A 24,360-nucleotide genomic window follows, 5' to 3' on the forward strand; every position below is an offset into this window, starting at 1 on the left:
TGGCAAGGCAGCAGTGGGAAGCTGCGTCCGCCGCCGAGAGGGCTCAGGCCGGAGTCACCTGCGACCCGCAGCCAGCTCAGACGAGGCGGAGACGACGCAGGCGGATCCCTGGAGATCCAGTGGGAGCCCGCGGGGGCGAGGGAGGCGGGCCTCGTTCGCCGCATCCCCCTCGCAGCAGGAAAGTCAGGTAGTGCCCGGGCGGCACTGCGCCCCCAGAGCCTAGCCCCCCCCCCTCCCCAGCACAACCCCTACCGTGGGGGCGCGGCCTCCGGGAGGGGGCGGGGCGCGCGGGCACCCCGGACCCTGACTCCTCCAGGCCCCCTCCAGCCCCTCCCTCCGGGTCCTTCCTGCCCCGCCCCCGGCCTCCTCCAGCCCCTCCCTCCCGGTTCCTCCAGCCCCGCCCCGGCACGACCCCTACCGTGGAGGCGGGGTCTCCGGGAGAGGGCGGGGCGCACGGGCAGGGCGGTGGAGCTCGGGCACTCCGGACCCTCACCCCTCCAGCCCCGCCCCCAGACCCCCTCCAGCCCCGCCCTCCGTGCCCTTCCAGCCCCACCCCCCGGGCCCCTTGAGCCCCTCCCCTCGGGTCCTTCCAGCCCCACCCCGAGCCCCCTCCAGCCCCGCCCTCCGTGCCCTTCCAGCCCCACCCCCGGGCCCCTTCAGCCCCGCCCTCCGTGCCCTTCCAGCCCCACCCCCCGGGCCCCTTGAGCCCCTCCCCTCGGGTCCTTCCAGCCCCACCCCGGGCCCCCTCCAGCCCCGCCCCCGGGCCCCTTCAGCCCCTCCCTCCGGAGGCCTCTACCCCTCCCTCCGGGTCCTTCCAGCCCTTCCCTCCCGGTTCCTCCAGCCTCTCCCCAGCACGATCCCTACCGTTGGGGGCGGGGGTCTCCGGGAGGGGGCGGGGCGCGCGGGCATTCCGGACCCTCACCCCTCCAAGCCCCGCCCAGACCCCCTCCGGCCCCTCCCCTCCGACCCCCTCCAGCCCCTCCCCCCCCCAGTCACCTCTGGCCCCTCCCTCCGCCCGACCCCCACGACGCCCCCTGCCCCGCCCCGGCCCCCTCCAGCCTTTCCCCCCGACCCCCTGTCCCTCTCTCCGGCCCCCTCCAGCCCCTCCCGCGGGCGTTCCTGCTCCTCCCTCCGGGCCCCCCTCCCAACCCCCCGCTCCGGCCCGGTGGCCTCCCGGAGCACCGAGCCGGGCACCTGGCGCCCTGGCCGCCATGAAGCAGCTGTGCGTGTGCGCCGCCGCCTCCTGCGCGGTAGGGCCAGGGGAGGGGGCGCGGGAGCGGGCGGGGCTCGGGCCCTAACTCTCCCCTCCCTGCCCGCCCCTCCCCGCCCCTGGCTGGGCCAGGACCGGACCCCCGCCCCCAGACCCGGGAAGGACCGGCAGTGAGGGGGGTGCGGGAGGAGGGGGGCAGAGGTCGAGGGATGGATATTTGGGGAGACATGGGGATGTTTGGGGAGGCAGCTTTGAGAACAGAAGGGGACACTGGAAAATGTAGAGGGCATTTGGAGGGACAGTTTCGGGGACCCGTTTTGGGTGAGTTCATTTGAGGGGATAATTTGGACTATGTTTTAAGGAACCATTTTCGGGAAAATATAGTGACATTTGGAGTATAATTTCAGAGAACATTCAAGGGATATTTTTGGAAGGACATTTTTAGGCCAGATGTTGGGGTCATTTGGGGGGATGATTTTGGAGAAACTTCGGAAATTAGGGGAAGACGTTTTGGAATGTGTTTCACGCTACGGTTGTTTAGAGCACGGATCTTGGGACATTTAGGGGACAATTGTGGCATTTCAGGGACCGTTTAAGAAGGATAGATGACAGATGGTTCTGGAAGACATTTAAAGGGACCCTTTTAGGGGTTCCCATGGGAAGATTTTGGAGGTGGGGGTGATGTTTGGAAAGGTGGCTTTCACTAAAGGGCTGGCTGGGGACAATTTCTGGAAAGATGCCGGGGGGGGGGGGTATTTAATGGGACATTGATGGTAGTGGCTGTTGTGTGGACCTGGGAGCGGACGCTGGGGGATGTAGGCTTGGGGGACGCTGTCTCAGACCCCCGCCCAGGACTACCTCCCCCTGCAGCTGCGGCTTAGCCCCGCTGACCTTGGCTCCTGCCCGCCCTGTGGCCCCTGCCCCATCCCGAAGCCGGCCGCCAGAGGCAGGCGCCAGGCAAGTGCCCAAGGGCAGGCAGTGAAGCCTGGAGCCCCGGCCAGGGGGGAGCAGGGAGGGGGCCGCGATCGCCCGGCCCCACTCTCCTCTGGGTGTGCCCTGTAGAGCCAGGAGTGGGGCAAAAGCGACGAGCGACTGCTGCAGGCAGTGGAGAACGACGATGCTGCACGGGTGGCCGCCCTCATCACCCGCAAGGGGCTGGTGCCCACGAAGCTGGACCCCGAGGGCAAGTCCGCGTGAGTGCCCGCACCCTGGGGGTGGAGGGATGCGGGGCGGCCATCCTGCAGCTGACCCCTGGCCTCCGACCTCCAGATTCCACCTGGCTGCCATGCGGGGAGCAGCCAGCTGCCTAGAGGTGATGCTGGCACAGGGCTCCAACGTCATGAGCACCGATGGGGCAGGTACTGCCTGCTGGGCCCCAGGGGAGGGATGAGGAGCTCAGACCGGGGGCTCAGCCCGCAGGTCCACTCAGGTCCCGCTCCCTGGCTTCAGCGACCTGCTGAAAAAGCGGGGGTTCCGTTCAGTGCCCCCCACCCCGGGAGGCACAGGGACTTGTCGGGCTGCAGTGAACAAGAAAAAAGACTGTATGTAGCTGGCAGCAATCAAGGTGAGTCGACAGCCCGTGGGCGGGAAGTGGCCAGGACCCAGATAGTGGTTAAGGCAGAGGAATTCGCTGGAACAGAGGATTCCCTGAGCTTGCGAAGTACCTGGGGACGGGCGAATAACAAGTAGAATTTGGGGGGAAGGGGGAGGCAGTATCTGACGTATGGGGAGTAGCTGGGGTTTAGGGGTAGCTGGGAGGAGCTGGAACCAAAGGAGAGTCTGGGTGTACGACCTAGCGAGGGCTCTGAGGGAGTGTCTGATACAGAAGGCGTGGCCAAAGGGAGTGGCTGGGGCTCTGGAAGTAACTAGGGGGGGAGCATAGCCCTGGCTGAAACTTCGGGACATCGTAGGAGGCACAGGCCGCCCGTGGCATAGCAAGGGTTTGTGGATTAGCGGGAGCATATGCAACAGCGGGATTCCGAGGGACAGGGCTGCAGCTGCATGTTGTCCGGCACGGAGGGTGGCTGGGGACGTGGACCGTGGCTGGGGCAATAGGGCCTGAGAAGCGGGGGGCTGTGGAGTATAGTCGAGATGGGAATGTCTGGGACACAGACTAGCTGGCGCCTGGAGAGTGTCCAGCTGCGGGGAGTAGCACGGTTTGGAGAAGTGCCTGGGGTTTGGGGCGTCCACGGGACACAGAAAGTCCTCGCAGATAGTTGACACAGATTTGGGGAGCAGCCAGAAGCTCCTTGAGTATGTGGAACCCTAGCGAACCCCCCCTGCCTTTCAGGTTACAATGCCCTCCACCTGGCGGCCAAGTATGGGCACCCACAGTGCTTGGAGCAGCTGTTACAGGTCATTCACCCCCTCGTGTCAGATACTCCCCTAACGGAGATACTCCCTTCCCCTGGCTACCCCTGACTTCTAGCAGTTCCCTGAACCGCGCCCCCCCGCCACCAGCTGCTCCCTGAACCCTGGGTGTGTCTTAGCCTCCTTTGCTCCTGAGCCCCAGCTACTCCCTGGACAACCAGATACTCCCTGAGTGTCCAGATACTTCACACACCCGAGATATGCTCCCAACACCAGGTATCTCCTGAGCCCCAGCTTCTCCTCAAACCCTAGGTGGTGGCTACAGCCACTCTCGGAGCTCTCGTCAAGCCCCCAAGCCCCCAGCTGCTCCTGAACTCCCAATGAGTCCCTCTGTCACCAATTTGCATGAAAAAGCGAAGAGAGTCACTTGGGAGTCCATGAAGAGGTGGGGTCCGCGGAGGGGGCACGGGGGAGGGAAGAGATAGGTCGGGAGCCTGAAATACAGCAGAGCCCAAGAAGGGGCAGGTCCCAGTTCCTGGAGAGCCTCCAACGACCCACACCCCTCCCTCCCCAGGCGTCCTGCGTGGTGGATATCGTGGACAGCAGTGGATGGACGGCCCTCCATCATGCAGGTGGGTGCAGCCCAGCTCCGCCCTGCCCACCATGACCCAGAGGGTGCTGGGCTGGGGATGATTCTACTCCGGGTCCTGGGGGACTGGCCGTGAGCGTTCTGCCTCCTTCCTCCTTTTTCCTCACCGAGTCCCTGCTGTGCGCGAGTCCCCCCCGGGCTCAGCATTAATCCTCAGGAACACTTTGAGCCCCAGTCACCCCATCGGACAGGCAAGGTGGTTGAGGCTCAGCCACGAGAAAGCGGGGGAGGCTCAGCCACGAGAAAGCGGGGAAGACTCAGGCCGTCTGACCCCCAAGCACCAGGCCTGGGCGAGAACGATGGTGGTGGTAAGGACAGTGACCAGAATGTACTTTCCTAGGGAGTCTCAGGAAGGGCAAAGATCCAAGCATCCTTCATAGTCCTTGAATCCAAACTCCTTCCTGAGGGAGGCCAAGGGACCCGCCCGCTTGAACCAGAACCCGACCCGGCATCTGTCCACCATGCCCATGAGATCAGGGAATGACTTTCGCTCATGACTCAAGAAATGCCTGACCTTTTGGAAACACAGAATAAGCTGGGATTTGCTTTGGGGGTTTTAATCGTGGGTTGAAACTTCCGGGCAGTTGGCGTGTGCTGCCACCTAGTGGTCACACTGTGGAAGCTCAGCCGGTTATTTCATTCAATAAATATTTAAGTTCCTGCGATGTGTCAGGCTCTGTTCTAAGCACTGGGATTGCAGTAGAAAACCAAATGCCGTCCCGCCTCGAGCACACAGCAGATAATCAGATAGGCCTTCTTGACATTTCTTTCTTTCTTTCTTTCTTTCTTTCTTTCTTTCTTTCTTTCTTCCTGAGAGAGAGAGAGAGGGAGAGAGGGAATCCCAAGCAGGCTCTCAGCTGTCAGCACAGAGCCCCACGCAGGGCTCGAACTCACGAACTGTGAGATCATGACCCGAGCCTTGACCGACTGAGCCCCCCAGGCGCCCCTCTTGTTGACATTTCTAGTGATGGCATGAAACCCTTCCTCCTTTGCGGCTCTGGACCCACAGTCCCCCCCTTCCTTGACCTTACAAGGCTGTTTCTCGCTTCACGGCTCCTAAGAAACCTCTACCCTCTTCCTTTTCACCTTCGAGACTCAGAACTCAGGTCAAACCCCATGAAGCCTGCCCAGGCTCAGCTGACGTCTGACCCCTCCAGTGAACATTACCAGTCTCTGTATGAGGCTTGGCCCATGGTAGGCACGTACTGCAGGCTAAAGCGAAGAGAGGAAATGCATAAAAATTAGCCCAAACTTCCACCTTAAAAGAGAGCCATGATGGGAGGTGGCAGGAACTCAGGGCAGGGAATTAGCAGACCTGATCCTAGCTCTGTCTCTTACCCTACCGGCTGACCGTGCACCTGGGTGGGCCTCAGTTTCCTCATCTGTAAAATAGGGAGGCGTACCTTTGCTATTGCCCTCCCAGGGAAGGTAGGAACTTCTGTCACAAAATAAGGGATAAGAATCACACCAGGCGGAAGGCCCGCCCCCCCCCCCAAAAAAAAATGTCTAAACCTTGCCCTACCTACCCTCCCTCTTTTTCCAGCGGCTGGCGGTTGCATTTCCTGCTCAGAAATCCTTTGCTCTTTCAAGGCACATCTGAGTCCCCGAGATCGGGTGAGCCTCCGGGAACTTTTTGGGAACCGTACTTGAGGTACGCTGTCACCAAGTGGCAGCATCCCAGGCGCCCGTTAAAAAGCGTCAAAAGGGTCTGGAGTGAAGTTCAGGGGCAGTCGTATGGGCTTCCCTACCTCCCAAGGTCGGCCTCTCACATTTTGTCTCGTCCTTCCCCTGATTCCCACCAGTCAGGTACAACGCCCCTTATCATAGCCGCTCAGATGTGTCACACAGATCTGTGCCGCCTCCTCCTGCAGCAGGGGGCTGCCGCAAATGACCAGGATCTGCAGGGCAGGTGAGTATCTCCCATCCCAGTTGGTCCCTTGTATGCCGTGTGACCTTGGGCAAGTCTCTTAGCCTCTGTGGGTGGGGGATCTAGTTGCCTCTTCCCCTCCCCCACGCAGCCTGGGTATGGAGGAGGGCCTGGGGGTTTGAGAATGCCCTCGCTTCCTCAGCAGCCCCCTCTCCTGGCAGGACAGCCCTGATGCTGGCCTGTGAGGGGGCCAGCCCCGAAACAGTGGAGGTGCTGCTTCAGGGCGGGGCCCAGCCGGGCATCACCGACGCCCTGGGCCAGGATGCTGCCCACTACGGCGCCCTGGCGGGAGACAAACTCATCCTGCACCTCCTGCAGGAGGCAGCTCAGCGCCCCTCACCACCCAGTGGTATGCACCCCCACCCCCCCCCCCCTCCCCAGGCGCCGGCCAAAGCGAATCTCCTTCCCTTTCTCCGCTGGAGACAGTTTCAAGGTATCCCTCTTTACTGCATCGTAGAAGCATGCCTCCGCCGATGCTGCTCAGAACAGTTTCGAGGGTCCCCGGAGCTTTTAGAATAATCTGGGGGGTCCACTCTGCTTTCCTGGGTCATCCTTATGCTCGGATATTTGCCTTTCCTAAGAATTGGCACCCCGTCCCTGCCCCATCCTGGAGGTGCCCCTGTCCTCCCCTTTTGAGAGTTTCAAGGTCCCTCCTATCAGCAGCTGCAAACGTAGTCGAGTCCTACTTTAAAAGTCCTGACTCTTGGGGAATTGGGAGCCCACCCCTGCCATAAGTCCCTTGGGCTCACTAGTGCCCTTCCTAGGGCTGGGAAGAGAGTCCCTAAAACGGAGTGCCTGACCCTGCTTCCCTCTCTTCCCTGCCCTCCTAGAGGATGACTCAGGCGAGGCATCGTCTCAGGTATGGATCCCTAAGCAGTGAATGAGTCGTCCCTCTGCACACGCTACCTTCCCCCTGGTCCCAAGCTTTATGGGGAGAGAAGAGGTGGACTTCTGTCCCAGGGTTGTGACCTAGGAAGATCTGTTTGGGATGAATGCTTCCTTCAGGGTATGCTGTTACCAAGTGATAGCAGCATCTACAGCATAACTCTCAGAAGTGGGTGAGAACACTGGGGGGGGGCGGGGGGACGGGGCCAAATCATGGGGCTGGGGCGGCGTGGTAGAGGGAACCGAGTTTGGTGAAGTCAGGGAAGGAGGCAAGTCCGGCCTCTTTCTCTCTCCCAGCCGTGTATCATCTCAGCTCCACGGGGAAAGGGAACTCGTAGACAATTTGGTCTGGTACCAAGTACCGAGGCACAACGAGACGCTGGGGGTAAAGCATAAGATCTGGAACGTTCCGGAGATGTGGCCCCTTTTATGCTGGGATAAGTGAGGACCGGGGAGAGGCAGGGTCTTGCTCGGGCTCACACGGGAAGTGAGGGCAAGGGCTGAGGTTGATGGCGGATAGCGGGGCCCTGCTGGCCCGGTGTCTTTGGGTGAGAGGCTGGCAGGTTCCCCACGGGCTTCCTCCACCCCTTCCCCCAGAACTCTGTGTGCAGCCACGAAAAGCGAGGGGCCCCCAAGAAGCGGAAAGCGCCTCAGCCCCCTGCCAGCATCCCCATGCCGGTGAGAGGTGTCCCGGCTGTGGGGGCGGAACAGGGGCGGGCGGGGGGGCGGGGGGGACAAGGTCTGGCTCAGATATGGGAGGGGACAGCCCTTGGGCCTCATGTGAAGATGGCGGGTCCCCGGGTTGGGGGGAACAGGATGATCGCGATGCCTACGAGGAGATCGTGCGGCTGCGCCAGGAGAGGGGCCGCCTGCTGCAGAAGATTCGGGGCCTGGAACAGCACCAGGAACGGAGGAAACAGGAGGTGAGGGGCCCCAGAGACACAGGCCTGGGGCTCAGCCTGGGGCGGAGTGCAGTTTTGTGGGGAAGACTCCCCCTCTCTCTCCTAGCTCCCTCCTCCCTCCCTCCCCCCCTCCCTCACTCTGCTCCAGCCACACGGGCTCCTTTTGGCTCCTCCAACACGCCTGGCCTGGTCTTGCCCCAGGACCTTTGCACGTGCTGAGCCCTCTGCTTGGAACACGCTTCCTCCAGATGTTCCTGTGCCTTCCTTCCTCTTTTCCTTTGGGTCTTTGCTCAGAAACCGCTTGCCAAAGACGCCTTCCCTGTCCACCTTATATAAAACTGTGACACCCCAGATTTACTTCCCAGTTCCCTTCATTTTTTCTTTCTTTCTTTCTTTTTTTTAATGTTTATTTATTTATTTTGAAAAAGAGAGTGAGAGCGGGCATGTGTGAGTGAGGGAGGAAGGGAGAGAGAGAGAGAGGGAGAGAGAATCCCAAGCAGGCTCCTCACTGTCAATACAGAGCCCGATGTGGGGCTCGATCCCACAAGCCACGAGATCATGACCTGAGCCGAAACCAAGAGTCGGACGCTCAAGTGACTGAGCCCCCCCAGGCGCCCTGAGTTTCCTTTATTTCTATTCAAAGCGCTTACTGCTATTGGACATGACGTACATTTTATTCATGGTCACCCATTTGACTATAAGCCTGTGAGCAGAGCCATGGTTGACCGGGATGGGCTCACAGAAGATGCTTGATGAATATTTATTGGATGAGCGAATATTTGAGTGAGGCAGTGAATGAATGAGCGGCCCCAAACAGGGTCTGACGCTGAATAAATACTTCGTGATGAGTCAGGGGGCAGAGCAGTGCCGGGTGCGCAGGAGGTGACACAACAGACGTCTGTGGTCGGTCGGGATGGAGGGCTACTAAGCAGAGGCGGGGAGGGGAGGTCCTTCTACCCGGATTCAAGCCCCGTCCCCTCTTCTTCCCGTCAGCTGCCAGAGACAGAGGCCAGCTCCCTACACAGCCTGGAGAGACAGGTAGGTGGGAGCCGTGGGGAGAGCCAGCCCCGCCAGCCGCCCCCCAGCGTCTCCTCCTGGAGGCTGGCCGAGCCCCCCACTGCCCTCCTTCCAGGTACAAGAGCTGCAGCAGCTGCTGGCCGAGAAGCAGGAAGAGAAGGAGAGCCTGGGACGCGAGGTCGAGAGTTTGCAGAGCAGGCTGTCCCTGCTGGAGGTGGGCGGGGCCTCTCCCCTGCCGGAGGTGGGCGGGGCCTCTCCTGCTGCGGCTACAGGACAACCACACCAATACATATACGGTCTCTCACGCGCACAGCCACACTCCCAACAATCAAACGCGGCGCAAACGTGCCATCACAGGCAACACGCCCACAGACACACGGTCCGGACACAAAACGGACACGTCTCAAAACGCGTAGTCTGTACGCACAGAGATGAATGACCAGGGTCATCCGCGCGTGGCCCTGCCCGTAAAGCTGGCAACCACAGCAAAAGTCTGTGAATGCATAATCACACACGCACCCTGGATACACTCAACGTGTGCCCAACAGACGCTTCTCATCCAATCACACGCGGACGACAGGGCCACAGATCCGTGTACATGCACGTGTATTCTCCAAAATACGTCCGTTCGCAAACATAGGTACATACACAAGCATGCCCGCGCACACGGACACACACACGTTGAAACACTCACAGACACGCCAGACTAAAACACAAGCACAAAATCACACGTATCCCAGGAGCTCACACGGGAGAAGCGGGGGGCGGGGGGGGGGGGCACGCTACACGCACGTGCTCACCACAAACCCACAAACCCTGAGCCACCTGATCCGGGACTCGCGCAGACACGTGACCCCAGCGTGGACTCGCAGACCCTGTGAGGACACAGCCCACACACCCAGGCCGCACATATGACTCCAGTCAGTGGGCTGTGGTCGCGTGTTTGGGCAGCGGCGGGGCTGATCGCCGCTCCTCCCCGGGGGCCCAGCGTAGCCCCACGGCACACAGTAGGCACTGAGTAAACTCCGTGGGCCAAACAGATCCCGTCTGATGCCCGGGGGCAGTGTGGGAGATGTGCACACCCCTGTCCACTCTGAATTTGGGGAGGGGAGGGGGACAGGACCCGAGCTGGACCCCGTCCCTCCCCCCAGAATGAGCGGGAGAACACGAGCTATGACGTGGCCACCCTGCAGGATGAGGAGGGTGAACTGTCTGACTTTCCAGGTGAGCCCCACCCCGTCCTCCCTCCCTGCCCACCTTGTCCCTGGGGTCCCCGGGAAACGGGGCCTTGACCCACAGGCACGGAGAGAGTGTGAAGCTGGGAGGGAGGTCGGCCCTCCTCCACTGCTCCAGACCCCCAGCTCCCGTCCCCGTGGCCCAGGACCCTTGGGGCTGACTCTGTGCGCCCACCAGGGGCCGAGGCTCTGCTCTCCAAACGGCTAAGCCCCTCGGCCCAGGAGCTCTTGGCCTCGCTGCGGGAGCAAGTGGCCGCACTCACCAGAGAAAACCAGGAGCTGATGGAGAAGGTCCAGGTGGGGAAACTGCGGCACCGGAGGGTGGGGTGGGGACAGATCTGAGGACCCCAGGGATCGTCCCCGGGGGGAGGCGTGGGCACGTGGTGAGTCTGAGGGCAGGGAAGGTGGCGGCAAGGCCGCTTGTGCCCCCGTGGCCCCAAGCTCCCACCGGCTCCCTGCTACCACCTCCCAGATCCTGGAGAGCTTTGAGAAGGATGAGATGGAAGTAAACGGGTCAGCCGAGGTCATCCCCCTGGCCCTCTATGACTCTCTCCGGGCTGAGTTTGACCAGCTCCGCAGGCGACACGCCGACGCCCTGCGGGCACTGGAGCGACAGGAAGCACAGCGCGGCCCTGGAGAAGGGGAGGCGGCCCCTGGGGAGGGCAAGGGCACGGGAGTCAAGACCACCAGGGACGACGGGCCAATGGAAATGGAGCTTAATGGCACCACGGCTCCGGGAACCAAAGTTAACGGAGGTGAGGCCACAGACGACGGGGCTGCAGGAGATGAAACCGTGGAAGCGGCATCCACGGGGGCCGAGGCCACGGAAACAAAACCCACAGACGCCGAGGCCACGGAAACAAAACCCACAGACGCCGAGGCCACGGAAACAAAACCCACAGACACCGAGGCCACGGAAACAAAACCCACGGGGGGCGAGGCTGCAGAAACAGAGGCTCCAGAAGAGGGAGGAAACCCAGAAGCCGAGGCCACAAAGCCAAAAGCCGAGGAAGCAGAGATGAAGGCCGCCGGAGTGGGTGAGGTGGAGGCGGAGCTTCCGGGCACAGAGACCACCCCCGTGGAGGCCACAGCCCCGAGGGGCCCCCTGGGCGCCGTCCTGCACCCTGGTGCTGCGGAGGCCTCAGAACAGCTGCAAGCGGAGCTGGAGACCAGGATCCGAGGCTTGGAGGAGGCCCTCCGGCAACGGGAGCGGGAGGCGGCCGCCGAGCTGGAGGCGGCCCACGGCAAGCGCCAGGCGGCGGAGGCCGAGGCTGGACGGCTCCGGGAGCGGATGCGCGAGGCTGAGGGTGGCGGAGCCTCGTGGGGGGGCGGCGGCGGCGGCGGCGGCGGCGGCGGGGACGCGGTGCAGCTGCGAGCCGCCCTGGAGCAGGCCCGCGAGGACCTCCGAGTCCGGGACTCCCGGCTCCGGGAGCTGGAGGCGACCTCGGCCCGGCTGGACGAGGCCCGCGCTGGCCGCCTGCTGGCCGAGGAGGAGGCCCGGGGCCTGCGGGCGGAGCTGGCCCGGCGGGAGGAGGTGCGGCTGGAGCAGAGCCGGGAGCTGCAGGTGCTCCGCGAGCAGCTGGCCACCGCCGCGGCCGCCGGGGAACAGCAGCGGGCGGTGGCCGCCGAGCTGGGCCGCGCGCGGGATGCGGCCGAGGCCCGGGCGGCCGAGCTGGCGGCGGCCTGCGAGGAGGCCCGGCGGGGCCTGGCGGAGCTGCGGGAGGCCTCCGAGGCCCTGCGTCAGTCGGCCGTGCCGGCCTCCGAGCACCACCGGCTGCAGGAGGAGGCCCTGGAGCTGCGGGGCCGGGCGGCCGGCCTGGAGCAGGAGGTGGTGGCCACCGGCAAGGAGGCCGCCCGGCTGCGCGCCGAGCTGGAGCGGGAGCGCGCGGGGAGCGTGGCCCGCCTGGAGCACGAGCGCGTGGTGGGCGCCTTGCAGGCCGACGTGGCCCGGCTGGAGGGGCAGCTGGAGGAGCTGGCGCGACGGCACGAGAAAACCAGCGCTGAGGTGTTCCAGGTGAGCGCGGCCGCCGCACCCCCACCCCCCTGGCCTTGGCAGTCTGACCTGCGGCCGCGGGGCGTGGCCACCCCATTGCTTTCGATCCTATAGACCCTTGACCCTCGGCGGCGTTTCCAGGTGGCTGGCCGACCCTGCAGCCGTTCGGATCTCTTGGGTGGTTCCGTTTGTGTGTCTTTTTAAAAACCTTTGGGCCATTTTGACCCCATCATTTGTCTTTTTTTTTGTTTGTTTGTTTATTTCCTTTTGTTTTTAAAATTAAAAAAAAAGTTTACTTACGTTTGAGAGAGAGACAGAGTGCAAGCAGAGGAGGGGCAGAGAGAGAGGGGGACAGAGGATCTGAAGCAGGCTCTGTGCCGACAGCAAACAGCTCAGTGCAGGACTCGGTCCCACAAACTAGGAGATCATGACCTGAGCCAAAGTCGGGCGCTTAACCGGCTGAGCCGCCAGCCCCATCATTTTTCGAAAGGTTAGGGCTCTCTGTGGTTTGTGTATGAAACCTCCGTGCACCCAAGGTCACAGTGTCTCTCAGAAACGTTGTTGCTTTAATTCCAGTCACATTTACCCTTCATCTTTGAACGGTGTGTACGGTGTGAGGCAGGGATTGGGGCCCACTCGTTGTTTTGTAACCACTGACGGTTTTACCTGACATCCATCTTCCCCGCTGGTTCAAAACATCCTGTGGTTCCCAGCGGGCTGTTTAGAGCTTGTCATTTTATGATCGTTCTCAATGCTTAAGCCCGAAAGTAGGAGGATGTTACACCCAGAGGCTTTTTTTCACTTCATTTATTTATTTTGCGAGAGGCAAAGAGAGAGTGACTGGGAGAGGGGCAGAGAAAGGGAAAGCAGGAATCTCAAGCTGTCAGCACAAAGCCCAAGGTGGGGTTCAAACTCACAAACCACGAGATCATGACGAGCCAGGATCAAGAATCAGAAGCTTAACTGATTGAGCCACCCAGGCACCCCTGCCCAAAGATTTTTTTCATCTAATATTTTGAGCCCAGTAGATGTTGGTGCTGAGTTATTGTTGCTTTTCTTTCTTTTTTTTTTTTTAATTTTTTTTTTAACGTTTATTTATTTTTGGGACAGAGAGAAACAGAGCATGAACGGGGGAGGGGCAGAGAGAGAAGGAGACACAGAATCGGAAGCAGGCTCCAGGCTCTGAGCCATCAGCCCAGAGCCTGACGCGGGGCTCGAACTCACAGACCGTGAGATCGTGACCTGAGCCAAAGTTGGTCACTTAACCGACTGAGCCACCCAGACACCTCTGATTTTTCTCTCTTAATTGTTAAAGTGTAGCCAGTCTGTACTGAGTAGAACCTCTACCTATTATCCTTGTTCCCCTGGAGCCAATATTTCTATAAAGGCCAAAGTTCTCCCAGCCTCCAGCCCACGACCAGTTTTTGTGAAGCTGACATTGCTCCGATCTTGGTATTTTTGTGAAAATGCAGTCATCGTTTGGATGTTGGTTTGCTTTTCCTCCAAAGCCTTCTGGTTTTCTTTCCTGTTGTAAGAAATCTATAAACCTTCACGACACGGAACGAAAAAGGAGCATCAGTAATGACGACAGTGCAACGACTCAAATATAGCACTTCCTGTGTGCCAGGTGCTATTCTAAGCAGATCTCCTGTATTTGTTCATTTTATCCCCGTTATCACTCTGTGAAGTGGGGGCTGTTATTACCCGTATTTTACATATGAGGAAACTGAGACACAAAGAAGTTAAGTCAGTTGTCTAAGGCCACACAGCTAGCAGGTCAGAAGTCTCTGGCAGAGTCAGAAAGTTCATGGTGCCCGGGAAGAACCAAACTGCCCTGAGTCAAAGTCCTCAAGGTCAAAACGGGCTTGACTGTCCTCAGGCCAGAATAGAAGCATCAGAAGACTCTGGGTTCCAGGCACCTGGGATCCACATGTCCTTGCGGTCACACATGGGCTTGGGCTGCAGGTCCAGAGGGAGGCGTTATTCATGAAGAGTGAACGTCACGCGGCCGAGGCCCAGCTGGCCACGGCAGAGCAGCAGCTGCGGGGGCTCCGCACCGAGGCCGAGCGGGCACGCCAGGCCCAGAGCCGTGCCCAGGAGGCCCTGGATATGGCCAAGGAAAAGGACAAGAAGGTGCGTCCCCTTCTCCTGTGCTCACTTGAGGGGTTCCCACTCAACAGAGGTTGGGGGAAATCCAAGAATGTCCCAGATGAAAGAGTCTTGGGAGGTCATCCCATTTTCCAGATGGGAGACGGAGGCACAGAGAAGGGAGGGCACAACTCAGACACACGGGCTACTGTTGTAACTATGAATTATAACTACAGTAACGTTTATTGAGCACTTACTGCATGCTGGGCCCCTGCCATGCCTTTGACATGGACTACGCATTTAATCCTCATATCAGCTTCCCATAAGATTGGTGCTTTTATTGTCCCCATTTGCGGAAATGAGGCACAGAGAGGTGATGCCACTTGCCCGAGGTCACACAGCCATGCAGTGGTTCGGGCAGCGTTTGAACCCAGGTTCCCAAGTTCTGGTCTTGGGACCAGATGTTCTGGTCCCGGGACCAGAACAGCGATGGCTAACAGCAGCCTGTGGCCATTGGGTGGAGCGGTTTTCACACCCTATCGCTTTTCCTTCCCTTCTAATCCCGAAAGCCAGAAGGCATCCTTATTCCTGTTTTCTAGATGAGCAGGCCGAAGGTCTGAGAGGCAAAGTGAGCGGCTCAAAGTCTCACATCGTGTCACTGGACAGCGGATGTGACTCCCAGAGCCCCAGGTGCATTGGCACCGGGTCACCCAGCCCTAGCTCACTGTGTGACCTTGAACAAGTCAGTCGACCTCTCTGAGCCCAATCCCGCCTCTTGCAAAATGAAAATAAAATTGTGGTAGAGATTATGGTGGATTTGTTGCAGGGTCTGTCCCTCTCCGCACTGGTGACACTCGGGACGGGTCACCGGGGAGCCGTCCTGGGTGCCGTGGGGGCTGAGCAGCATCCCTGGCTTCCACCCCCTCCATGCCAGAAGCACCCCTGGTATGACAACCACAGATGTCCCCAGACATCTCCTGGAGTCCCCTGGGGGCAGAATGGCCCCCTGGTTGAGAACCTCTGATCCACAGTAGAATAGTACAGCTCTGCATTTATTGAGCACCTGTTGTCTGCCAGGCAGAGTTTAGACTTAACCTCTGTTCAGAATCACAGTGACCCTCCAAGGTGAGAATTGTGTTTCCCCTTACATTACAGAGCAGGAAACTGAGGCTCGGAGGGGTTGAGTCATCTTCCCGAGATCTCCTGCAAGAAGGGGATAGGGAGGGGACCCAAACCCAGGGCTGCCTGGCCCAGCGCCCCCGCCCCCCCCCCAGGCCAGGCTGCTTTTGGCCGCCCTGGAGAGGTCCAAAGCCCCCACCCCCCACGCCCGCCCAGGCTCAGGGTGCCTTGATGCCCCCTCATGCCCCGCCCCCCCCCCCCAGATTACAGAGCTGTCCAAGGAAGTCTTCAGTCTCAAGGAGGCACTGAAGGACCAGCCGGCCGCCCCAGGCCTCTCGGAGGTGGAGGCCCTCCGTGGCCAGGTTAAGGCTCTGCAGGAGCAGCTGGAGGTGAGGGCACAGGGCAGGGGCCCCCGGAGAGGGACGGGCCGGCGGCCACGGGAGGAAAATTATTCAGCATTTTAGCAGCCGTCACCCTGGTGCGGGGGCTCTGGGTCTCCAGGGCGCGGTGGGGCGTGTTCTTGGGGAGGGTGGGTCCCGCTTTCTGAGCCCCCCTCCCCCATACCCGCAGCAGGCTGCCAGGGACCACAGCGCAGTGGTGGCCTCGTATAGGAGCCACCTCCTGTATGCCATTCAGGTGAGTCCCGCCTCCAGGGGGAGGCTGGTGGGGGGAGAGCTTCCGGGCCTCCAGGGGTGGGGAGGGAGGGAATGGGAAGACGGGGAGTGCCCAGGCTCTCTCTCCGCCCCCTCCCCACCCCGCCCCCCACCCCCAGGGTCAGATGGACGAAGATGTGCAGCAGATTCTGAGCCAGATCCTACAGATGCAGAGGCTTCAGGCTCAGGGCCGCTGAGCATCAGAACACTGGCCTTCCGCCCGCCAGGCCCCGCGCAGGGGTGTCCGGGCTCCCGCGCTGGCCTCCCAAACTCGCAGACCAGCCTGGGCCTTCCCGACCGCCCCTGGCTGTGTCCACTGCCCCACTGGCCCCCCTGCACACACTGGCCAGTGTCAAGGCCGGCCCTGACCGTCCCCCGCCCCCACCGGAGAATCTGTGGTCCCCTCTCCCGCGTCCTGTCTGTCCTGTCTGTCCCGTAGCCAGGCAGCACCCCGGACCCCAGAAATAAAAGCTCTTGGAGCCAAGGATGAAAGTGTGTGGCCTGATCGCTGCCCCCCTCAGGGAGGGGAGGGTGGCCACGAGCAGGGATGAGGAGGTGAGGTGCTCACCCCCCCCCCGCGCCAACCACATGGTCCCCGGAAGGAATGCTGTGTTCGTGGTGTCGAAGCTCATGAGGAACAAACCACCCAGATGTCAAGTGAAGACAGGATCCGCGTCTGCCCGGCCTGTGTCACTTTCCTCACCCTGAATCTTGCCTTGCTGGGGGCACCCCACCCCCAGCCTCCCTGCCCCTGGCAAGTCCCCAGAAATCCCCTGGGGTTTCTTGGATCTTTCTAGCTAAGGCAGGGGAGGCAGGAGTGTGGCTTGTCCCGGGGGTTTCCTTGGGTGTCCAGGGAAGGCACCATGTCTGTAGGGGCTCAGCCTGTCCCTTGGGATCCCTGTGGCTCTGATAAGGTCCGCAGGTGGGCCTCCATCCCCGGGGCCTGCGTTTCTGTCTCTCTGTGGCCTGGCGTGTGGAGCCCTGGCCAGGGTGGGTCCCCACCACTGCGGTCGGGCCTCTCTTCACCCTGTCTCCTTCCCTAGGTCTCTGTCTGTCTCTGTGTCTCTCCTCTGTTTCCGCCCCTGTCTCACGGTCTCCCATCTCTGTGTCTTGCTCTCTCCTCTCTGTGTGTGTCCCTGTGTCCCTCCCCACAGTGTTCCTTTCTCATCCTTCTCCATGACATTGTCCCCCTCTGGGGGTTTCCCCGTCCCCGTCCTCGCTGCAGGCGGAAGGAAGGACTGGCAGCCGGGCTGTTGTGGGAAAGGCCACGGGGTCTCCACTTCTCTCTTTCGTGGCCTCCTCTCCTGCCCGCACCCTCGGGGCCTCCAGAGCCCCGCTGGTGGCCGCGATAGTGAAGGGACCTCCTCCGCCACCACCGCCGCCCCAGCCCCTGCTCAGCTCTCCACTGGCCCCGCCAACTGGGTGGGGGAGTCATATCTGGGGAAGGAGAAGCTGGGGCTTTGACCCGGGGGCTGTGCTTCCCCCCTCGGGTGGGACTCCAGTCCCCTGCCTCCCCAAGGTGCTCCTGCCCCAGCTCATGACAGCAGAGCCCGCGGAGTCATGGCCTCAAGACTCCTTCTGGTGCTCGCCCTCTGTGTGGGCTGCTCACCCTGCATCGGGAGAGAAGGTATGTGGGACCCCCGGGGGCCTGGGAGGCCAGGGCAGAGGGACGTTCCCTGGGGCCTGGAGGTTGCCTGCCATGGAACATTCTGAGCTGGGGTGGGAGCTCACACACCTACTGGATACCCGGTGCAGGGGGGGAGGCCGTTACCATCCCATTGCACAGATGGGGAAACTGAGACACAGGATGAGTCCCACCGCAAAGTGGCACCAGGAAGCGGCAGCCACAGCTTGGATGGAGGAAGAGAGACGGAGGGAGGCAGGGAGGGAACGAGAGACGTTTTAATTATAGCATCCATTTCACTTGCTTCGAAACAAAGTTGTTACGAGAGGGGCCACCCAGGTCCCTTTTGAGGCTCCTTAAACCTCAGTCTGGGGCACCTGGGCGGCTCAGTCGGTTGAGCGTCCGACTTCGGCTCAGGTCATGATCTCACAGTTCGTGGGTTCGAGCCCCGCGTCAGGCTCTGTGCTGACAGCTCGGAGCCTGGAGCCTGCTTGGGATTCTGTGCCTCCCTCCTTCTCTCTGCCCCTCCCCCACTTGCGCCCTGTCTCTCAAAAATAAATAAAACATTAAAAAATTAAAAAAAAATAAACCTCAGTCTCCCCATCTGGAAAATGGGCTAATACTTCCTTCCCAGGTGCTAGAGAAGGTGGGAGATGAGGCAGGTGCCTTTCACTCACGCACTCATTCATTCATTTCACAAACCTTTATTAGGCACCTACTGTGTGCCTGGCGGGGAGGCTGGCGCCAGGCACACAGTAGGGCTCGGACCATCCCCAGGGTGACTTTGAAAGCTCACCCTGCTCCCTCTCCCTCCGGGGCCCCAGCAGCCCCCACCCAGCCCAGGGTGCGGTGCTGGGCCTCTAGGTACCCAATCGCCGTGGACTGCATCTGGACCCTGCCGGCCTCTCCGCTCCCCACCAGGCCCACTTCCTTCATTGCCACGTACAGGTCAGAGTGCTAGGGGGGCCTCCGGGGGGGGGGGGGTTTCCTGCTGGCCCTGAGACCAGGACAGCTGGAGGCTTAGGGAGACCTGAAACCCTCGGGACTCTGGAGCAGCACCAGCTAGGGGAAATACACTTCCTAAAATACAGATTGTGAGTCACGTGCCTTGTTTAAAATCTTCGAGAAGCCACGTTTAAAAAGGAAAGGGAAATTGTGAAGTTGACTTTGGTATCTTACTTCGGTAACGTCTAAATATCCCGAGGACTTCTCGTTTAATACGATGGGATGTAATTTAACATGCTTATGTACGATCCGTGTATTTGCGTTTATGATAGAAGTTAATATTACTTAAGAGGATTCAAGAATAATTATGTGAACGTGTAGTCAATATTTTAAAAATTAAGGAGATATTTCACATCGTTTTTATGCTTAGTCTTCTTTGAAATTCCACATGCATTTTACACTTATAGCACGTTTCAACTCACGTGCTAAACATTCACTGGAAATTCTCGGTCTCTGGTTATGTTTTATAAAATTTGTGGCTGGGAAAATCGATTCACCCAACTGGGAACTTGACGTTGAGGGTAGATGAAATAAATTAGAAACACACCCTCGGTTGCACCAGCCATCTTTCAGATGGTGGAGAGCCACTCGTGGCCGGTGACCGCTGCATCCAACAGCGTGGTCGGAGCCTGTGGAATATTCTGGAAGGCTCTGGAATGTTCTGGAATGTCTCTAGAGTCTGAAGTCTCAGGGCCTCAGAACTCAGCAGAATCAGGATCTTCTTATTTCCAAACCTGTGATTCCATAGACCTTGGGATGTTGCAATTCTAAGGCTGGAACTTTGACATTCCAGAAGCCTGTAGCATCCGAACCCTAGCATCTCCCTGTGGGGCGGTACCCCTGGCCCTGGGTCACCACAGGCTCTGCGATGTTGGGGCGAACGGCTCCCTCAGGGTCACCCAGCCAACAGCAGGATCCCAGCCCGTGGTCCTCGAGTGCAGTCCGCACGGGGTCCGGGGCACAGGCGGGCCGGCAGGAAGGGCCGAGGCCCTCATACTGTCCCTGCGTGTCCAGGCTGGGCGTGGCTGCCCACGGGGAGAGCCGGCCCTGCCTCCAGCTGACACCAGAGGCCACCAGCTGCACCATCCCAGACGTCCAGATGTTTTCCATGGTGCCATACATACTCAACGTCACGGCTGTGCAGCCCCGGGGCACCAGCAGCAGCTTCGTGCCCTTTGTTCCGGAACACATCAGTGAGTGTGGGCAGCGATGGGGGGTGTGGAGGCCATCAGCTTGCTCCTGCCCCTCCCCCCTCTCACCACCTGCCTCCTGCCACCCATCCTGGGTCCCGTCAGCCCCACCTTTGTATTTCTTCGAGAAGAGACCCACTTTTCCCCATCCTGAGCCCCTGTCTGGCCCTGCACCGGGGTCCCAGACTCCAGCCCTCACCCCCACAGTCCGTCCTCCCCACAGTGGCCACCAGAGGGTGCACACGAGCCTCCGAGTCGGGTCCAGCCCTCCTCTGCCCACAGCCCTCCAGGACTCCCAAGTCCTCCTCCCCTGGATCCCCAAGGCCCCGCGCACCTGCCGCATCCCCTCCCTGCCCTCCTCCCTCTCTCCTCCTCACTCCTTCTACTGCAGCCACACGCGCCTCCTCTGTCCCTCCAACACACCAGGCAGGTCCTGCCCCAGGACCTTTGCACTGTCTGTGCCCTCTGCCGGGAATCCTCTTCCCCCAGATCTCTCTGGGGGAGTTCACTCCCTCACCTCCTTCAGGCCTCTACTCATCTTCTCAGTGAGCTCCTCCCACCCCCGCCAACTCTCCGAGCACATTGCTGGATTGCAAACCCTCATATGTTGCTGGTGGTTATTAAGAAAGTCTAGGGGCACCGGGGGGGGGGCTCACTCAGTTAAGTGGTGATGGTTGCACAAGTCTGTGAACGTACTAAAAACCACTGAACTGGAGACACTTCAGGAAGGTGAGCTTGGCGGTGTGTGAATGACGCTCAGAAAAGCACTGCAACCCATTCTCCTCCTGCGGGCACTCTCGATCTTTCTTCCTTACCCTTCACGACCTACGGATTTGCTTCTTGTTCCTGGTCTTTCGCTCCAGGGGATTGACTGAGCTCCAAGAGGGCAGGGGTTGGGTTTGTGTTGTGTCCCCAGTGCCCAGGCCACCGCTGGACACTCAGTAGACCGTCGATAAGGATCTGGTTGCGTGAAGGAGGGAATCTTCCATCCCTTCCTGACCCCGCATCCTGCTTGCCCATCAGTCAAACCGGACCCTCCAGAAGGCGTCCGCCTGAGCCCCATCCCTGGGCAGCGGCTGTGGGTGCAGTGGGAACCCCCCCGGTCCTGGCCCTTCCCGGAGACCTTCTCACTCAAGTACTGGATCCGATACAAGCATCACAGATCTGCCCGCTTCCGCCAGGTGAGGAGGACGAGGGGAGGAGGGGAGGGTGGTCCCCGGGTAGAGGGCACCGCGGGAGCAGGCGGGCGCTGGGGCCTCAAACGCAGCCAGTGCGCCACGTGGGGGCAGCCCCGGGATTGGACTCCTGGCTGTCTACCCAAAGGGGCGGCAGATGGGAACGCGAACAAATCTTCGCACATACACGTTCACGGCAGCGCCGTTCACAGCAGCCGAAGCGTGGAAACTGCCCAAACGTCAACGGATGAATCAGAAACACACAGGCGTCCACCGCGCACGCGCGCACCCAGAGATGCACGCGTCCACCGCGCACGCGCACCTCCCCGGGTCGCGAGCAGGAGCGAGGCGCCCCCACCCGCCGTGCAGGGAGGGAACCAGACACGAGAGGCCACGTGGTGTGGGCCCACGTGTGTGAAACGTCCAGAACAGGCTCATCCATGGACGGGAGGGGGGCTCGTGCCTGCCCGGGGCGGGGGGGGGGGGGGGGGGGGGGGGAGGTTGCTGATGAGCCCGTGGCTTCCTTTTGGGGCGATGGGATGTTCTGGAAGGAGAGTTGACGGTTGCACAACAGTGGGAAGGTACTCAATGCCACTGGATGGTATCTTTGGATGGGTGAATTTCATGTCATGTGACTCTCACCTTGCTTGAAAACAAATCCGTTGTTTTGCATGCGTACAAAGTGAAAAAACAAATAAGGGCAGGGTACTGAGAAGGTCAGCTGTGTACCAGACAGCCTGGGAAGCGGGGACCAGGAGCTCAGGGCTTCTTCAGTCCTGTCCCGTAGGCCTTTCTGGGAAGATGGAAATGTTCTCCGTCTGCACCCACAATTGTACCGCGAACCACACGTGTCTGCAAGGGGGGGGTGGGTAGCCAAGGATCTGGCCTTTTTTTTTTTTTTTAAGTTTATTTATTTATTTTGAGAGGGAGAGGAAGGCTATGCACGCGCGAGTTGGGAAGGGGCAGAGAGAGAGAGAGAGGAGAGAGAATCCCAAGCAGGCTCTGCACCGTCAGTCAGGAGCCCCACGGGGGGACGGGGCTCCAGCTCCCAAACCGGTGAGATCGTGACCTGAGCTGAAATCAGAGTCAGATGCTTAACCGACTGAGCCACCCAGACTGAGCTAAGGAAGTGGCTTTTAAGTTTTATTTAGCGTTCATTAATTTGATTTTAAATATTTTCGCAATCCTTAAAACTGAGACAGAATTTGCATGCCATAAAACTCGCCGTTTTAAAGTGCACAACACCATACGAAGCCAGTGGCTTTGAGTGTATTCGCAAAGTTGCGCAACCTTGAATCTAAATGCGAAATGTCAATCACCACATCCTGCGACCATCAGGACAGGTCAGGGCAGAGCCGAGAGGGAGCCAGTCAGGTCTGGGGCTAGGAGGTTGCCTCTGGGGGCTGGGATGGGTCGTCCTTGAGGATGAGGGGGACCCGGCAGGAGGAAAGGGCCAGGAGGAAAGGGCCGGCTCTGGGAGGGAGGGTGGGAATATCAGGCCAGAGAATTGCTGAGTGTGTGCCTCCCTCGTGCCCATGGGTTGTCGTCTACGGAGGTGGCCAAGTGAGAATGTGGAGAGGTCAGTGCCTCGGCAAGAAGATTTAGTAGATTTCCCGACAGAGGGGGGCCCTGGGGCAACATCAGGACGGTCAGGAGGCAGAAACGGGAGCCCGGCTGTGCCTCTGTTGGGATTTCCACGGAAAGGCAAGGCAGGACGAGGTAGACAGCTCGGGGTTGGCGAGTCTGAAGGGCTCTGGGCTGCACCAGCCCCAGAGGCTTTGAGGCAGGGGGAGTGCCGGCTTGAAAGAGAGAGGAAGAGGGGTGTGAGTCCAATCGGCGGGTTTGTGGGTTTGTACGTGAGAGGCAGGCTCCTGGCCTGCTTGCGAACTCTGAGACTCGGCTGACCCTGGTCAGCAAGACGTTGAAGATCTCGAATCAGAAGATACCGAAAACTTAAAAACAAGGTTAACCCAGGGGGCCAGGAGGGAGCCCGGAGGGGGAGTGGGGTGCTGGGGTCTGGCTGCTGAGACAGCCTGGGGGCCCGTGCAGTCCCCCAAGGAATCCTGAACCCGGCGGCTCTGGGGCCAGGGATGGGGAAGGCCCAACGCGGTGGAGGGGCCACAGAGGACGTGTTTTTTGGATCGGGTGAGGGTCTGGGTCTTGCAGTTCTGTGCACAGCGGCCCCTCCCAGCCTTGTCCTTCCCACTGACCTGGCCCTCTCTTCTGCTCTCAGGTGGGGCCCATTGAAGCCACATCCTTCACCCTCAGGGCTTTGAGGCCCCAGGCCAAGTACTGCATCCAGGTGGCCGCTCAGGACCTCACCGACTATGGGGAAGTGAGTGATTGGAGTCTCCCTGCCACTGCCTCCATGATCTTGGACAAGTAGCAGGGCTTTCTAGGACCCCCAGAGGAGGGGTTGGGTCCTTGACGTCCAACCCTCCCCCTTCCCCACTGCCGCGGATGGGACCCAACTGGCCTGGATTCGCTGCTGCTGAGTTGCTGGGCCACTGTGGACAAATCACTTTGCGCCCCCCTCTGAGCCTCAGTTTGTCAATCTGTGAAATGGGGATGTACTTCTTTCTTAGACCCCAGTACAGGGCTTTATGAACTGTGAACGTGTGATGTCTTTTATTGTTTAACTAGAAAAAGACTGTTGTTGCTGGAATGAGGATTCCTCCTCCCTTCCTTCAGTAGACCCAGATGAGACCCAGAGAGGAGAGAATGGAGTGGGACACACACACAGCGACTCCCAGCATTTATGAATGGGGTCAGGGCTGGAACGGAGGCAGAGCCTGGGGATGGCGGAGTCCTGGGGCTGGGGGCAGGGGTTCTGCCTGGGATAGAGGGTGGAATCCGTTCAGTTCAGGCGTTCAGACCACCTACCTCCTGAAAAGCTGCCTGGGGGTGAGCCTCATTGTGGATGGACACAAAAATGACATGAATCTGGGAAGACTTCTCTAGGAGGGGGCAAAGCCTTGCGGACGAAGACCAGAGAAAATCCACGGACTTGTTTGTGAATTTCACTCGGAGGTCACCTTCTCCGAGAAGTCTTTCCGGACCACGTCGTCTATGGCCAGCAAAGTCATGGCCCCCCAAAGATACCCAACTCCTAATGCCCAGAATCTGTGAATACAGTACCTACCATGGCAAAAGGGATTTTGCAGGTGTGATTAAGAATCATGAGAATCCTTAATTTGACGATTAAGGATCTTTTATTAAGTTAATGAACACCGAGGCGGGTTATCCTGGATGATCCAGGGGGCCCCAGGATAATGACAAGGGCCAGAGGGAGAGAGAAAAGGTGACGTGACAACAGAAGCAGAGGCCAGAGTGATGCCAGGCCATGAGCTGGGGAATGTGGGTGGCCCCTGGAAACCG

The 24,360-nt window shown here is 60.0% G+C and overlaps 2 protein-coding genes across 3 annotated transcripts; both read left to right on the top strand.

Annotated features, from left to right (window-relative positions):
- The first annotated feature begins 1,211 nt into the window (after positions 1–1,211).
- Positions 1,212–16,498, top strand: ANKRD24 (ankyrin repeat domain 24). Its single transcript, XM_042929091.1, has 20 exons — positions 1,212–1,250; positions 2,273–2,403; positions 2,480–2,568; positions 3,501–3,565; positions 4,095–4,152; positions 5,713–5,783; positions 5,972–6,078; positions 6,258–6,445; positions 6,927–6,955; positions 7,579–7,659; positions 7,797–7,904; positions 8,877–8,921; positions 9,016–9,114; positions 10,052–10,124; positions 10,314–10,432; positions 10,608–12,149; positions 14,094–14,261; positions 15,599–15,724; positions 15,906–15,971; positions 16,108–16,498. Exons 1-20 carry the CDS (start codon positions 1,212–1,214, stop codon positions 16,183–16,185), a joined length of 3,282 nt encoding a protein of 1,093 aa, XP_042785025.1. The 3' UTR covers positions 16,186–16,498.
- An 806-nt stretch (positions 16,499–17,304) lies between these two features.
- Positions 17,305–23,576, top strand: EBI3 (Epstein-Barr virus induced 3). 2 transcript variants are annotated; one of them, XM_042927388.1, is made up of 5 exons: positions 17,305–17,615; positions 18,437–18,560; positions 19,632–19,810; positions 20,831–20,988; positions 23,216–23,576. In XM_042927388.1, exons 1-5 carry the CDS (start codon positions 17,549–17,551, stop codon positions 23,366–23,368), a joined length of 681 nt encoding a protein of 226 aa, XP_042783322.1. In that variant the 5' UTR covers positions 17,305–17,548; the 3' UTR covers positions 23,369–23,576. The 2 variants fall into 2 exon arrangements, with proteins under 2 accessions (XP_042783322.1, XP_042783323.1); XM_042927389.1 differs by having other exon boundaries at positions 18,440–18,560.
- The last annotated feature ends 784 nt before the right edge of the window (positions 23,577–24,360 follow it).

Source organism: Panthera leo, chromosome A2 (assembly GCF_018350215.1).
Source record: "Panthera leo isolate Ple1 chromosome A2, P.leo_Ple1_pat1.1, whole genome shotgun sequence".
NCBI lineage: Eukaryota > Metazoa > Chordata > Mammalia > Carnivora > Felidae > Panthera > Panthera leo.

Coding starts and splice junctions, on each gene's coding strand:
- ANKRD24 (XM_042929091.1), top strand. CDS start 1,212: ATGAAGCAGCTGTGCGTGTGCGCCGCCGCCTCCTGCGCG. Junction 2,404..2,479: donor GACCCCGAGGGCAAGTCCGC/GTGAGTGCCCGC, acceptor TCCGACCTCCAG/ATTCCACCTGGCTGCCATGC. Junction 8,922..9,015: donor TACACAGCCTGGAGAGACAG/GTAGGTGGGAGC, acceptor CCCTCCTTCCAG/GTACAAGAGCTGCAGCAGCT.
- EBI3 (XM_042927388.1), top strand. CDS start 17,549: ATGGCCTCAAGACTCCTTCTGGTGCTCGCCCTCTGTGTGGGCTGCTCA. Junction 18,561..19,631: donor TCCTTCATTGCCACGTACAG/GTCAGAGTGCTA, acceptor CTGCGTGTCCAG/GCTGGGCGTGGCTGCCCACG. Junction 19,811..20,830: donor CTTTGTTCCGGAACACATCA/GTGAGTGTGGGC, acceptor CTTGCCCATCAG/TCAAACCGGACCCTCCAGAA.